This window comes from Sceloporus undulatus, chromosome 2 (genome assembly GCF_019175285.1).
Source record: "Sceloporus undulatus isolate JIND9_A2432 ecotype Alabama chromosome 2, SceUnd_v1.1, whole genome shotgun sequence".
Classification (NCBI taxonomy): domain Eukaryota; kingdom Metazoa; phylum Chordata; class Lepidosauria; order Squamata; family Phrynosomatidae; genus Sceloporus; species Sceloporus undulatus.
Window position 1 is genome coordinate 194,164,856 of NC_056523.1, and position 14,347 is coordinate 194,179,202.

At 44.5% G+C, this 14,347-nt stretch overlaps 1 protein-coding gene across 3 annotated transcripts in view; it reads left to right on the plus strand.

Annotated features, from left to right (window-relative positions):
* Positions 1–202: 202 nt before the first annotated feature.
* SLC25A23 (solute carrier family 25 member 23) overlaps positions 203–14,347 on the plus strand; it is a 79,536-nt gene continuing 65,391 nt past the window's right edge. For 2 of the 3 annotated variants that reach the window (XR_006101873.1, XM_042448893.1), the window contains exon 1: positions 208–581. Coding sequence is in view for 2 of the 3 variants with exons in the window: in XM_042448893.1 (XP_042304827.1) it covers positions 351–581 (231 nt within the window). In the remaining variant the exon portion in view is untranslated. Of the gene's footprint in view, positions 582–14,347 lie in introns of all 3 variants that reach the window. The other variant, XM_042448894.1, reaches the window with a different exon arrangement.

Here is a 14,347-nt window from a genome sequence, read left to right on the forward strand (position 1 = left end):
TCACACTCTCTCAGCCTCAGAGGATGGCTATGGCAAAAGTCCCTTGTCTACAAACGTGCCAAGAAAACCCGACCTTAGGGTGGGCCTAAGTGGGAAACTCCTTGAAGGAGGCACACACATAGAGCCAGGGGCTCCTCCTTTTGTGGGGCGGAGGGAAGAGGGATTGGAGGAGGAGGCGAGGCCATGAAGCAACCAGGCCGCCTTAAAAGCCCTTGCGCGGAGCCTGGGCACTGCAGCCAGAGGAAGAGGAGGCATGGGGGGGCCTGGCAGAGGAAAGGCAGGAGGAGGCAGGGACCCTGGCTGCCCTGCTCTCCCTCTCCAGCCTTGGGGTCTGGGGCCTTGAGGGGGCCATGCTGGGACCCAGGGAGGGGGCCATGGAGCCCAGGGCCCGCAGGAGGAGGCCTCAGCAGCAGCAGCCTCCCCAAGGAGCAGGGCTTCCCCTCCAGGACCCAGACCGCCAGCAGCGCTGGGCCAAGCTCTTCGAGCAGCTGGATGCCAACAAGGATGGCAGGGTGGACATCAACGAGCTGAGAGAGGGCCTGGCCCGGCTGGGCATGGATGCCGGGGCCCACGCTGAGCAGGTAGGGCCCCCATGGGGCAGCACCCAAGGGGTGCCAGGGAGGCATGCCCCACATGGGCACACCCCAAGAGAGGGGCTCTGGCTGGGTGGTGTGTCTGTGCCTTCAAGCCCTTCCTCACTTAGGAAGACACCCCTCCTTTGAGGTGAAGTTAGCAAGGGTTCTTCAGGGGAGGGTTTGCCTTTGCCTTCCCCTGAGGCTGAGAGAGTGTGACATGCCCAAGTGTCTGTACTAGGTGCCTTGAAATCCTCCCTATGGTGACCCTCCACAGAGGATCTATCCTGGGGTTTTCTTAAGATTGGTTCAGAGGAGGGTTTGCCCTGGCCTTCCTCTGAGGCTGAAAGAGTGTGACCTGCCCAAGTGTGTGTGTGTGTGAGAGAGTGTGTGTGTGTGTGTTGGGTGCCCTCAAGTCCTTCCTGACTTATGATGACCCTCTACAGAGAATCTATCCTGGGTTTTTCTTGGCAAGGTTTGATGAGGGGGGGGGAGTTTGCCCTTGCCTTCCCCTGAGGCTGAGAGAGTGTGGCTTGCCCTAGCTGCTGTGGGATGGCTTCAAGTCCTTCCTGACTTATGGCAAGCCCTAAAGCAAACTTGGCAAGATTGGTTCAGGGGAGGGTTTGTCATGGCCTTCCTATGAGGCTGAGAGAGTGTGATCTGCCCGTGTGTGTGTGTGTGTTGTGTGTTTTCACATCCTTCCTGACTTATGGCAAGCCCTAAGGCACTTGGCAAGATTGGTTCAGGGGAGGGTTTGTCATCGCCTTCCTCTGAGGCTGAGAGAGTGTGATCTGCCCGTGTGTGTGTGTGTGTTGTGTGTTTTCACGTCCTTCCTGACTTATGGTGACCCCCTACAGAGGATCTATCCAAGGGTTTTCTTGGCAAGTTTGGTTCAGAGGAGGATTTGCCATTGCCTTCCCCTAAGGCTGAGAGAGTGTGGCTTGCCCTAGTTGTTGCTGAGTGCCTGCAAGTTGTTCCTGACTTATGGAGACCCCTAAGGCAAACTTGACAAGATTTATGGTGACCCTCTACAGAGATCTATCTTGGGGTTTTCTTGGCAAGACTAGTTCAGGGACAGGTTTGCCCTGGCCTTCCCCAGAGGCTGAGAGAGTGTGACATGCCCAAGGTCACCCAGTGGGTTTCCACGGCTGAGTGGGGATTTTACCCTTTAGCCCTCCAGATCTTTTGACCTGCAGCTCCCATCAGTGGCACCCAGCCTGGCCCCTGGTGATTTGCACTATTTGCACTACTGAGCCTAACTAACCACGACCCCCAAGGCAAACCTATCACAGGGGTTTCTTGGCAAGGTTTATTCAGAAGAGGGTTTGCTATTGCCTTCCCCTGAGGCTGAGAGAATGTGACTTGTCCAAGGCCACCCAGTAGGTTTCACGGCTGCAGTGGGATTCAAACCCTAGTCTCTGGAATCGTAGTCCAACAGTCAAACAATTACGCCATGCTGGCTCTCTCCACAGCTCCTCAAACATTAGCCTTTGTGCTGGAAACAGACTGTGGTGTTCGCCTGGGTCCCATTAAAATGCTGAAGAGATGGAGTGAATGAGATGAGGCTCAGTCAGAGGAGAAAGGAGAGGCCCAAGGTTTTCGTTTTTTAATTAAAATTTCCAATGTCAAAACATTAATTTTTATTTTTATTTTCTTTGAAAACATCACATTTTACCAAATGTTTCACTTGATGCCCATGAAACCATGTCTATACATTTGTCAATGCAAAGTTGTGAATATGCATGTAAGTACATTTAGGATGTGCATATGATCTTGCAATTGAAAAGTATGTTTTTAATTGTGCCTGTTGTCCATGTTGCCACTATTACTATTACATTCAGTAACATATGGGAATTACAGTGTATGAGTAACATCGGTATAAAAAAACAAGAGTAAGGATTCTGTATGGTTTGGTAAGGGAGGAAGATGTCAGTGAAGGGCGGGGGTGACACCAACCCTAGTGATGCCACTGGCATTTCCACCTTCTGTCCAGGAGGAATCCCCAAAGGTCCTCCCTTTGGAGCATCACTAAAGAGCATGGATTTATCTTTATTTTAGTGTTTGGAGCTTTCAATTGGTACTGTACTGCATTTTTCTTCAATCTCCTCCATTTTGAAGTGCCTTGGCCTCCTTGGCAGTTAGGATATTTGGCCACGCTGTGCCAATTTACATGCATTAATGCAAATTTAGAAATATGTCCAGAGGTCTTCCTTTCCCAGGGCAGTCCCTCTATTTTCCACTTTCTGGTTCAGGAGGAATTCCCAAAGGCCCTGCCTTTGGAGTATCACTAAGAAGCATGAATTTGTATATATATGGGTATTTTGAGCTTTTATTTGGTCAGGTCCTCCATTTTTCTCCAGTGTCCTCCGTTTTGAATAGCTTTGTCCACCTTGGTAGTTAGGACATTTGGTCACCCTGTGCCAGGGAGGCTCTAGAGACCATCTGTACCTATCTTAGTGTGTTTAGCTTTTATTTGGTCAGGTCCTCCATTTTTCTTCATTTTCCTCCATTTGATGGTGCCTTGTCCTCCTTGGCAGTTAGCAGAACATCTGGGCACCCTCTGGGTGGGCAAGAGTTGAACTGGGCAGGGAAAAATGGGCAAAGCTATTAAGGAAGCTCCCCCTTTCTGCACCGTAGACCAGGGGAAAGACTGAAGAGGAGAGGAGAGGAAGGGAATGAGGTTGGTACCAAGGCAAGGACTGACGATGGAATAGTAGTGGTGGTGGTGGTTGTGGTTGTTGTTGTGTGCCTTCAAGTTGTTTCCAACTAATGGTGACCCTAAGGCGAAGCTATCATTGTTTTTGCTTGGCAATATTTGTTCAGATAGGGGTTGCCTTTCTCTGAAGCTGAGAGTGTGTGACTTGCCCAAGGTCACCCAGTGGGTTCCATGGTGGAGCCAGGATTCGAACCCTGGTCTCCAGAATCAAAGTCCAAGACACAAGCCACTCCACCATGCTGGCTCCTTGTGGGGATGATCACTGGGCCAGATTCTGTCGCATCAGCAGCCACATCCCTCCCTCCTTAGAAGGGTTTTGAGCAACCTGTGGCTTTCCAGATGTTGCTGGACTGCAACTTTGAACATCCCTGACCCTGGCGCTACCTGGCTGGGGATGATGGAAGTTGGAGTCTGAGGATATTTGCCCTGTCTGTGGCTGTCCACCCCTGTGTGATTGATTTGGAGCTTAGGAACCCAGGCTTCCCAGCGTCTCTCTGGCTCCAACCTGACTCTGCAGAGTCCTTCCCACCCTCCTTCCATTTTTCCAGTTTGCTTTCCTGAGATTACCAAGGTGTGGCACCTGAAAGTCCAGACAGTGTGTGTATGTATGTCCATGGGCCTTTGAACCTGCCCCCACACTGCAGAAATAATCCGGTTTGACCCCACTTCAACTGCCATGACTCAGTGCTATGGAATTCTGAAAATTGTAATTTTGTGAGACATTTATCCTTTCTCTGTTAGAGAGTTCTGGTGCCTTGACAAACTACAATTCCCCCAAATTCCCTCGCATTGAGCCATGGCAGTTAAATTGGCATCAAACCAGATTATTTCTACAGTGTGGAAGCAACCCACGTTTTATGCAGACTTACCATATATACGCGACTAAAAGTCAAAAAATTTATGCTGCAAAATTGACCCTAAAATCCTGGGTCTATTTATAAATGGGTCAGTGCACTAATACAGCTTAGAAAGGTTGTGAAACAAGTACCACCTGATGCCCCACTCTTTCTGCCTAGAGGCAGGAGTTTTTGTGTATGTGTGAAAGAGTTTCCCAATGTGATTTTAAAGCCTTCTCTTCTCATCAAAGAAACATTCCATTTAACTCCACTTCTTTCCCTTCCCAATCCAATTTTCAAACCTCTCCTCCAACATCAGGGATGTGGTGTCAAGTGGCCGAGAGAGGTCCAGAGAAGGAGGAGGAGGAAGGGAAGTGGTGTTTCTCCCTTTCCATCCTTTGCTATAGCCCCCTACGTTTTACTCTCGACTTATCTACGGGTCATATCAAAAGCCATTATTTTTACCCTGAAACCTTCCCTCGACTTATACGTGAGATCGACTTGTACATGGATATATATGGGATGCTGGCCCCATTAATTTCTTTGACTTTTCTTAGGCAAGGAATACCCAAAGGCCCTTTTGCCAGTTTCTTCCTCTGAAATCCAGCCTACAGCACCTGATACTGCCTGGTGGTCTCCCATCCAGACAGTGCCTACCAAGAATTCCTCCACTATTAGGAGAGGCAGCTGCTTTTGTTACTTCTTGAGTCCATGTTTGGCTTTCCTTTTCGGCTCTACAGAGCCTATTAAGACAGAATCCCCCACTTACACGGGAATTAAAAGGAAGCTTTACGTATGAATCACCCACCTTAGCTCCCACTCTGGAACTAGAAAAGCTCTGTGCACTCACTCACTCACCCTCCCCTCCCCATGACGCCAGCCCCATTGTCAGGAAAATATCAAAATAATTTAACCCACCACCTTAACAATGGCACAAAGGTACTACCACAATTATGGGGGACAATTAAGTGGCATAAGTGCCATAAGTGAATCAGTGCACTTTTTGCAAGAGGACAGTAAGGAGGGGGGTACTTGGGCAGCCAGATGTGAAGGAGGCCTGAGCTCCTATAAGTTTTTATCAGCTTTTTGTGTTAGGGGGATTTTTAGCTGCTGCAGTTTCTTACTCCAGCCTGACAAGCAGAAAACATCCTTACCAAAGCCTTCTCTTCCTTTGCTCCTGAACAGCCTAAGAGTAATACATTCACAAAGATGACAAGCCCTGGAGACTGCTTTTAATATTAAAGGGCAGCCTTTGGATGCAAACAGATTGAGTGATAGGAGTGTTTTGAGCATAAAATGTATGTGGAGAGTAACCACAAGGAGGCTGCATCTACACTGCAGAAATAATCCAGTTTGACACCACTTTAACTGCCATGGCTCAATGCTATCGAATTCTGGGAAGTGTAGTTTGTTGCAGCACTATAACTTTGCTCTCAGGGGGTCCTCTCAGACCTTGGCTCTGGGGGCCACAACAAACTACAATTCCCAGAATTCTACAGCATTGAGCCATGGCAGAAAATTGTGTCAAACTCGATTATTACTGCAGTATGGATGCAGCCATTGTCCTGTCCTGAGGGGTAGAAATAGGATTAGGAAGATGGAAGGTCCAGATCATCTGATCCTGCTTTTTGGATACGCCGCTCACCATATGAGCTGTCATGTGCAGGCTTCTGGAAGAAGGCTGGCTACATTAGTCTGCTGTAGAAAAAGAATCTTGTGGCATCTTTGAAGAATTAACAAATTTATTATGTCATAATCTTTTGCAAACTGGCATCTATTTCATCAAATATACAAAGTGTTATGCTCACTTGGCAGCTCAGTCTCTGTGTGTATGTTTATGCACATGGGAGCAGGGGGGAATGTAAACTGTGGTGCCAAATGGCAAGGCAACACAGAAATTACAATCTGTGAGGATTCAATGAGTGTGTAAAATGTATGTCCGGCTAAATACAGTGGTCAGGGGTTTCCTGGGGCAAGGACTGTGATGAAAATCCATGCACATGTGCAACTTTTGGGTGGTTCCAGATAGCAGGCTTACATTTAAAATGTGCTGCAGCTATTCTGTCTTTTTTCCTTAAGATGTTTTTTTCTTGGTAAGAAAAAAAAGAAGGAATAAATACAATGGAAACAAATAAACAGGAGAGCTGTGATATGAAGATGCCTTCCTCTGGCTCTCCCCATGAACAAGGCAATGTGATGGCACTGTGAATGTATGTTGTGAGCTGGAACTGGCTGCACTTCCAGGCTTCACCAAGACTTTTGCTTGGTACCATAAACTGACACTCATAATTGATATAAAATAAAGATAAGCTTTATTTGTGGCAAACAGTTCAGCAGCTGGCCAATAGCATCACAGATCTTTGGTTGATGGGTTTCAGCATCATAGAATCATAGAGTTGGAAGAGACCACAAGGGTCATCCAGTCCAATCCCCTACCATGCAGGAACTCCACTCTCTGCAAATAGTAGAAATTAGTCCCTAAACAACTTACTCTAGCCATGCTAGTCCATGGCAAGCACTCCAGGTCCGTGTGACTGGATAGTACACTGGACCCTTGTTATACACTGGGATTTGCTTCCAAGATCCCCCATGGATAACAAAATCCGTGGATGCTCAAGTCCCATTAAATATAATGACAGAGCAAAATGGTCTCCCTTATAAAAAAATGGAAAATCAAGGTTTGATATTTGAAATTTATAATTTTTTTTAACATTTTAAAACTGTGTATGCTTGAATCTGTGTATTAAAAATCTGTGTATAACAAGGGCCGACTGTAATTGGAGATTGGATTCCCAAGCTTACATAGGAGAGTACCAAGCAAAGGAAATTGAATTATGCATGCCTGAGCCATCATCCCTCCTAACAGGTCTGAGAACTGTTTAAGTCTGTTGTTAACAGAAAAATGTACTTCTCCTGACCTTCGGCAGCCAGACTAAAGTTAAACTATATAGCAGAACCTTTGTTGTTGTGTGTTTCAGGTCATTTCTGATTTATGGTGACCCTAAGCCAACCCTATCATGGAGTTTCTTGACAAGATTTGTTGCAGGGGAGGTTGTCTTTGCCTTCTTCTGAGGCTGAGAGGGTGTGACTTGTCCAAGGTCATCCAGTGGTTTTCCATGGCTGAGTGGGGATTTGAACCCTGATCTCCAGAGTCATAGTCCAATATCCAAACTATGACACCATGCTGGCTCTCTAAAGCATCATGAGCAGTCTCCAAAGTTCATTCAAAGTGCACTAGAACAGCACCCGAGGCAGTGTGTGTGATTATTCTTCAGGCAGCTGCAGGTGAACGTTATTTAGCTCTGCTCTTAATGCAAGAGTGGGCAGAAGTCAAACTTTGCTTTTCCCTCATCCAGAACCCACCAATTAAAGGGAACATGGAAGGAGAGATTTCCGATTGGAATTAAGCAACAGGATCCTTTTTTAAAATCAATTTTGGTACCAGTACAGACCTTAAGTTTTTGGTTTTCTAACATTCCCAACCTGCTGATAGGTTTTCCCCCTCCTTCATGTTAGCAGCCTAATTTACACTGCGTAGGATAGGGTTGGGCTGATTATTGTTGCTATTTTTAAACCTTTGGGAGATGCAAACCTTTGCTGGTTTTCTACAAATCGACCAGCTCTGTCTGTAGATCCAGGTCTGCCTTTGGGCCAGGCTTTTTGTAAACCCATGGCATGTCTACACAGACCAATTAAACCAGTTTCCCCACATCCTCACAGTGCCCTGCCTGTGATGCAGGGCCAAGTCTCCGATTCAAGTGCCAACTGTCTTCACAACCTGAGGCCAATTCCTTACCAAATTTACCCTATTCCTGCCTTAAACTGTTTTTAAAAACTCACCTTTTGTTCCAGATTTTGCAGGAGAATCCAGAGTACTCTGAAGTGACGGCAGATGGCTGTTTACACATGCTTCCAGCTGTGCTGCCCAGTACCACCAGGACTGGTGCAAGTCGCTCCCTCTGAGATCACAAGAAGGCACCCAGCCATGTGATTGATGCTGGACACTTTGTTTCTGACCTCAAAGGGAGCAACTCATGCCAGTGGTGGTGGTGCCAGATGGCACAGCAGGACACATGTGTAGACATCCACCTGACACCACTTCAGAGTGTGACGGTAATGGCGGAATCTGGGGCAGCTTCACAGCCAGAATACTCTAGGAGCAGCCTGGAGAATTCTGACCAGTGTAGATGATTCACCAGAAGTGGAATTATGTGGCTTTCATGATGTTGCTGGACTGTAACTCAGCATTCTTTATCTTTGGCTTTGTTGGGTGAGGCTAATGTGAGCTGCAGCCAACAGCATCTGAAGAGCCCTAGGAGTCTCACCTCTGCTGTAGAGAGCAAAATGCAGCCCTGTAGATATTGGGCCTGAACAGACAGGCCAAAAGAAAGTTGCTTTGGGTCACTTTGGAGGTATGCTGTTTAAATGCTGCATGTGTCCTCAGAAGCCAGAAGCTGTGCCAAAGCCACACTCCAGTCCTAAGGACTGGAGCACAGTTTTGGTGCAGCTTCTGGCTTCTTAAGATGTGTGTGTCATTTAAAAAGCATATCTCTAAAGTGACCCGAAGCAGCTCTATTTTGGCCTGGCTGTTCGGGCCCATTGACAGACTGCAGCTCCTAGCAAGTCTAGTTATGATAGCCTGTTAATAAAGAAAGCTGAGTGCTATGGTCCAACAACTTTTGGAAGGCCACAGTTTGCCTACCTTTGTGTAAAGGAATTTACACCATTTTCTCATTTCCTGCTTTAGAGAGAAAGCAAGAGAATAGTAGTGAAGTGAAAGATGTTACAGGAGCTTTTGACACTACACATTTATAACCATACAATTCCACTGGGGTTTGCAGTTTCAGGAAGGGCATTTAGGATCCTGAGCCCGAAAGCTCCTGTAATTCCTCTGACCAAACTACAAATCCCAGACCAAACTGTGGCAGTTACAGTGAAATCACAGTGCTATAATTGTGGTGTGTGGAAGAGCCCATAGAGGAGCAAAATGTATTTATGTTTTTCACAGAGGAATAGTACTGAGCCTGAAGCCACACAGTAACTTCACTGGTGACCAAAGGTTTAGTTAAGACATTCAGACAGAGCAGTAGGATGTAAAAGGAATGCTCTGGGGTTGTTACTTCAACTAGAACGCATCATATGTGGATTCACATAGGACATTGGTTGCATCTGCACTGCAGAGATAATTTAGTTTGATACCATACCACATGGTTTATTGCTATGGAATTCTGCGAATTATAGTTCTGTGAGACCATTAGCCTTCTATTTTAGAGAGCTCTGGTGCCACAACCAATTACAATTCCCAGAATTGCATAGCAATGAGCCATGGCAGTTAAAGTGGTGTCAAACTGGCTGATTTCTGCAGTGCGGGTGCAGCCATTGTGAATATACTCCCTTTGAGTTTGCCTCCAGTAGTTTTGCTTGTTAGCTTGATGCTGCAGTTATAATCTGTACATGACCTGATTCTTAGAGGGAAACATAGACAACATGTTGCATATTTTAAAAGAACGTAACAGAAACCTGATGTTACAGAAATGGAAGGGACTGTCAGTCCTTTTGATAGCAGTAGTTGGTGCTTTCCATGTCATTGTTGGCAGTAAATCTGCTCTAGGGTTTAACCTGGGGTTTAAAGACATTCTGCAAAGTGTGGAATCGCATCCTCCATGTGTTTTTGTACCTTGGACAGCTCCCTTAAAGTTCAGGCTGAACCCTAGGACAGATTCACCATCCTGCTAACAGAGAAGCTATCAGCCACGGTTATCTTTTAAGCAAACTTCTAAAACTACAACCTCCATCTGTTTTTGGATTCGAGTTCCCAAGGTCCTTCTCTATTGGTTGCACTAGATAGGACTGATGGGAAATGTAGCCCAAAACAACAGGGGGACACTGGGTTGTTTGAGTGCTGTAAAGGACAGGTGTGGTTTAAAAGAGAGATTTTGTCTGTGGATAACGTATGTGGAAAGCAACACAATGGAATTCTATAAAGACTAGCCTGAGGCTGCACCGCTTTGAAGCCAAGATGCTATTTAGTTGTTCGTATTTTTGAATTCATTATTTAAAGCAAGCTGTAGTTGGTTACCAAGGAAACCAGTAGCTTAAAAAAGAAATTCAGCAAGATAGCTTAACCCAATCCATTGATCTGACTAGCCTTGAGACCTTGGTGGATTGTGCTGTCTGAAGTAAGTTGCTTGATTCATAAAAATCTAGCAATCGGGGTCAAGATCTAAAGTTGGAAACAAGAGGCATATTTTCTAGAATGTTTTTCCCCCTAGAATGGGCAACTTGATAGATTCTGGGCTTTAAAAGCCTAGTTAGAGGTAACTGGGTAGTTGAAAATAAGATGCCTCTACTAGTTCTACTGCTTAGACTAACAGTGCAGTTCAGAGCATGTTTGCTCAGAAGAAATTTAGGTTACAGTTTAATGCAGTCCTGTGCAGTTCTGTTGATACCATGAAGTGCCCAATGGATGGATGGATGGATGGATCCAAGAGCAAAGCCTGAACTCCCCCTAGAAGCCGAGATGATCAAGTGAGACTCTCGTACTTTGAACATGAGAAGACATGACTCATTGGAAAAGACAGTGATGCTTGTTAAGGTAGCATAGGCAGAAGGAAAAGAGGAAGATCACATTTCAGATAGATAAACCCAACCAAGGAAACCCCAGCTCTGAGTTTCTAAAACCAGAGCAGGGTTTTTGATGAAAGGGTGACTTGGAGGGCTTTCATTCATGTTGTTGTTGTTGTTGTGTGCCTTCAAGTCATTTCCAACTTATGACAACCCTAAGGCAAATCTGTCATGGGGTTTTCTTGGCAAGATTTGTTCAGAGGAGGTTTGCCTTTGCCTTCCACTGAGGCTGAGAGAGTGTGACCTGCCCAAAGTCACCCAGTGGGTTTCATTGGGAATTGAACCCTGGTCTCCAGAGTTATAGTCCAACACACAAACCACTATGCCAGGCTGGCTGTCATTCATAGGGTCATCCATAAGTCAAAGCAGACCTGATGGCAATTAACAACAACAAATATAGACCTACATCACTGTCAGTCCCATTTCACGCAGTGGGACTTGAATCTCTTTCATGTTTCACAATTTGATGCCACTTTAATTCCTGTGGCTGGAATTTGCAGTTTGGTGAAGGACTAGAACTCTTTGGCTGAGAATTCTAAATGCCTCTTCCTCAATTGTCAGTATTCAAATCCCAAAGGATGTGGCTGTGATAGGGAGGAATCCTAGCGCACTAATATTTGTGTAATGTAAAAGAGACCTTGCTCTCAGCAAAATGCATATAGGACTGCGACCTAAGAAGCTTCCTGTTTTCTCTGCTTCAATTTCTGTAATTTAAACTAGGCTGTCCAAAAAAAGAGGAAAGGGCTCATATACCTTTATGTACCTGCGGAAAAGGGAATTTCATCAGTTGAACAGATAAACTACATGTGCTGACATTCCCTGTTCTAAAAAAGTATTTTTCATGAAGTCACTGTAAGCTTTAAATTGAGTGTGTGTGTGTGGGATCCATGGGATAAGGGAGTTTTATTATTAGGGTGGCTTTTATTTGTTTGTCCTTATCGAAGTGTGCAGTTATCATCTCTAGCTAGCATCTTGTTTCTCTCACTATGTCCAGGAGGGGCTTGAGCTGCTAGAATGGAAAAGGAATGTTAATAGTGTTTGTCCCCAGCATGCAGTCAAACAGCTGCAGAAATGGAGTTCAAGATGGGCCAGAGACTCTGCATGCAGCTTCACTGCATGAACTGAAACATGCGAGAGAGTATTTGGCTGAGATACACCTTTTTAGTTTGCATGGGGCTGCTTTGATCCAGGATGGTTTGTTGCTTTTGGCACAGTCAGGCACAGATCTCATTTTGCAAACCAGAATTGGTAATTAGCAGATCGCCTTGCTATCACTTCCAACAGATGTTTCCTCTTGCCATATACTGGAAGCAGTTAGAAAATTTGTAAATGTTGGAAGGAGGCTATTAATAGTAGTCCAACTCCCAGCTTGATGCGGCAAAAAGCAATGGGAAAGCCTCTCACTTTAGTCTTTTATTAGTGTTGGACAAGGACATCAGTCCAGCTTCTTCCTTTCCAAAAACACAGGTGAACATGTCAAGAGCATCCATTCCTATGATAGCAGGGTTGGGGAACTTGTGGCTGCTCAGATACTACCATTCTAGTGACCATCAGTCACAGTGAACCTGCCTTATTTTGAGGGGTGATGGGGGTTGTAGTTCACCAAAACCTGGAGGGAGCCTGGTGATGGTGGTGATTATTGTTATTAACTTTATTGACCTTTCTTCCAGAGTGGGACTCAAGGCAGCTTATAAATTAAAATGATTACACTATAGTAAAAAAATAGAAAAAGTTGACATCAAAATAGAATTAAACTCTTAAGAATATTAAACAAATTTAAAAGCATAAACGTAAAATAATATGACAATACAATGTAAAACAATATAACGCCCTCTCAAAAACTTTTTCATCAAAAACCTCAGTTGTAAAAGCCTGTTGTTGCTGTTATCGTTGTGTGCCTTCAAGTCATTTCCAATTCATGATTAACCTAAGGCAAACCTATCATAGGCTTTTCTTGAGAAGTTTTTCTTCAGAGGGGGTTTGTCATTGCCATTCTCTGAGGCTGAGAGTGTATGAATTGCCCAAGATCACCCAGTGTGTTTACATGGTCAAGCCAGAATTCGAACCCTGGTCTCCAGAGTCATAGTCCAATGATCAAACCACTACACCACACTGGCTCTGTTCTAAAAACCTGACAGTATAATAAGAAGAAAAAATTCATGAGCCAATAGATGATTCCCTTTGTATCTGTTATAATTAGATGTGTGCACAGATAGAAAGTTATAGAAGCTTGAACTGATGTCCTGCCTACATACAATACAGCTCCTGTATGTATCTTAGACATAAATCAATATTTGAAAAAGTTGGGTCACACAAATCCTAGAATCTCCTAGGCAGCAGAGGAATAATGATTGGCAATGTTATATATATTTTTAATTTATATCCTGCCTTTCTCCCAATATGGGAGAAAGGCCAGCTCACAATATAAATTAAAACAACATCTAGCTATAGTAATATGTAAGACAAAAGTTAAAAATCATTAATCAAATAACCCAATTAAAACATTTATTTAAAACTGTTCTGGTCAGTTGGGTATGTAAGCTGCCCCTCTTACCCTCAGCATGGGAGCCTACCAGCAGTGAATGCCAATGCTTGGCACTTAGAAATGTGTGGAAAGGCTCTCCATATCTCTGAGAACTAAATTATGTAAAGGAAACCTGCTGGCAGGAAAAATGTGGCATGAGTGATGGCCTGCAGCTCACAGTAGGCAGTCTGTGCCTCAACCATGTTTATAAAGCCTATTTGGGTATGTGAATTCCAAATGACATCTCAGCACCATTTGATGGAGAAGTCAGATTAGTTCCTTTTGCAGGCCTGGAGAGAAGACGTGTAACCAACTTGGTGGCTGAGCTAATATGATCTTTGTCTTCATCTGAGATCGTTAGATCTGCACTTCCTTATAGTGTTGGAAACAGAATGAATTCCTAGGGTTCATCCACACTGTACTGTTATAGCACTTTGATTTCACTTTAACTACTATGCTTCCATCCTATCGGATTCTGGGATTTGTAATTTGTCTTGAAGGTACACAATAATAATAATAACAACAACATTAAGTAAGACTGAAGTGACGAATTGGATAGCCTCTGCCCTAAACAGTTTTGGGGTTGGGTTTGTTGTTGTTGTTGTTGTTTGCAGCTGCAAAGACTTTTCACACATATCAGAGTTAATTTCTCTGCAGGCAACAGATCCTTGTGATCTCTGAAACATTTGTTGTTTAGTAGAAAAATTGCTTTTAAAGGATGCTCACAGTTCTTTGAAAGCTGTGGAGCATTGAAAGTAGAAGGTAATATGTATTATTTCATTATTTTGTAGAATGTATGCCATGGGCAGGCTTATTTTTACTTATTTTTATCTATTTTATTATTTATTTATTTATTTATTTATTTTATAGACCGCTATTCCGCTTTGATCATAGCGGTGTACAAGTAAAAAATTTTCATCAAAATATTTTTAAAATAAATAATTGATATTAATTTTAAAAGAAGAATGTTGTCTTCCAGGCGAGGCCTGTTGTTGCTGGCCTGCCTCTCTCCCCCTCAAGATGGTGGTTGGAGGAGGGCTCTTTGTCTTCCAGGCCAGGCCTCTCTCCCCCCCTA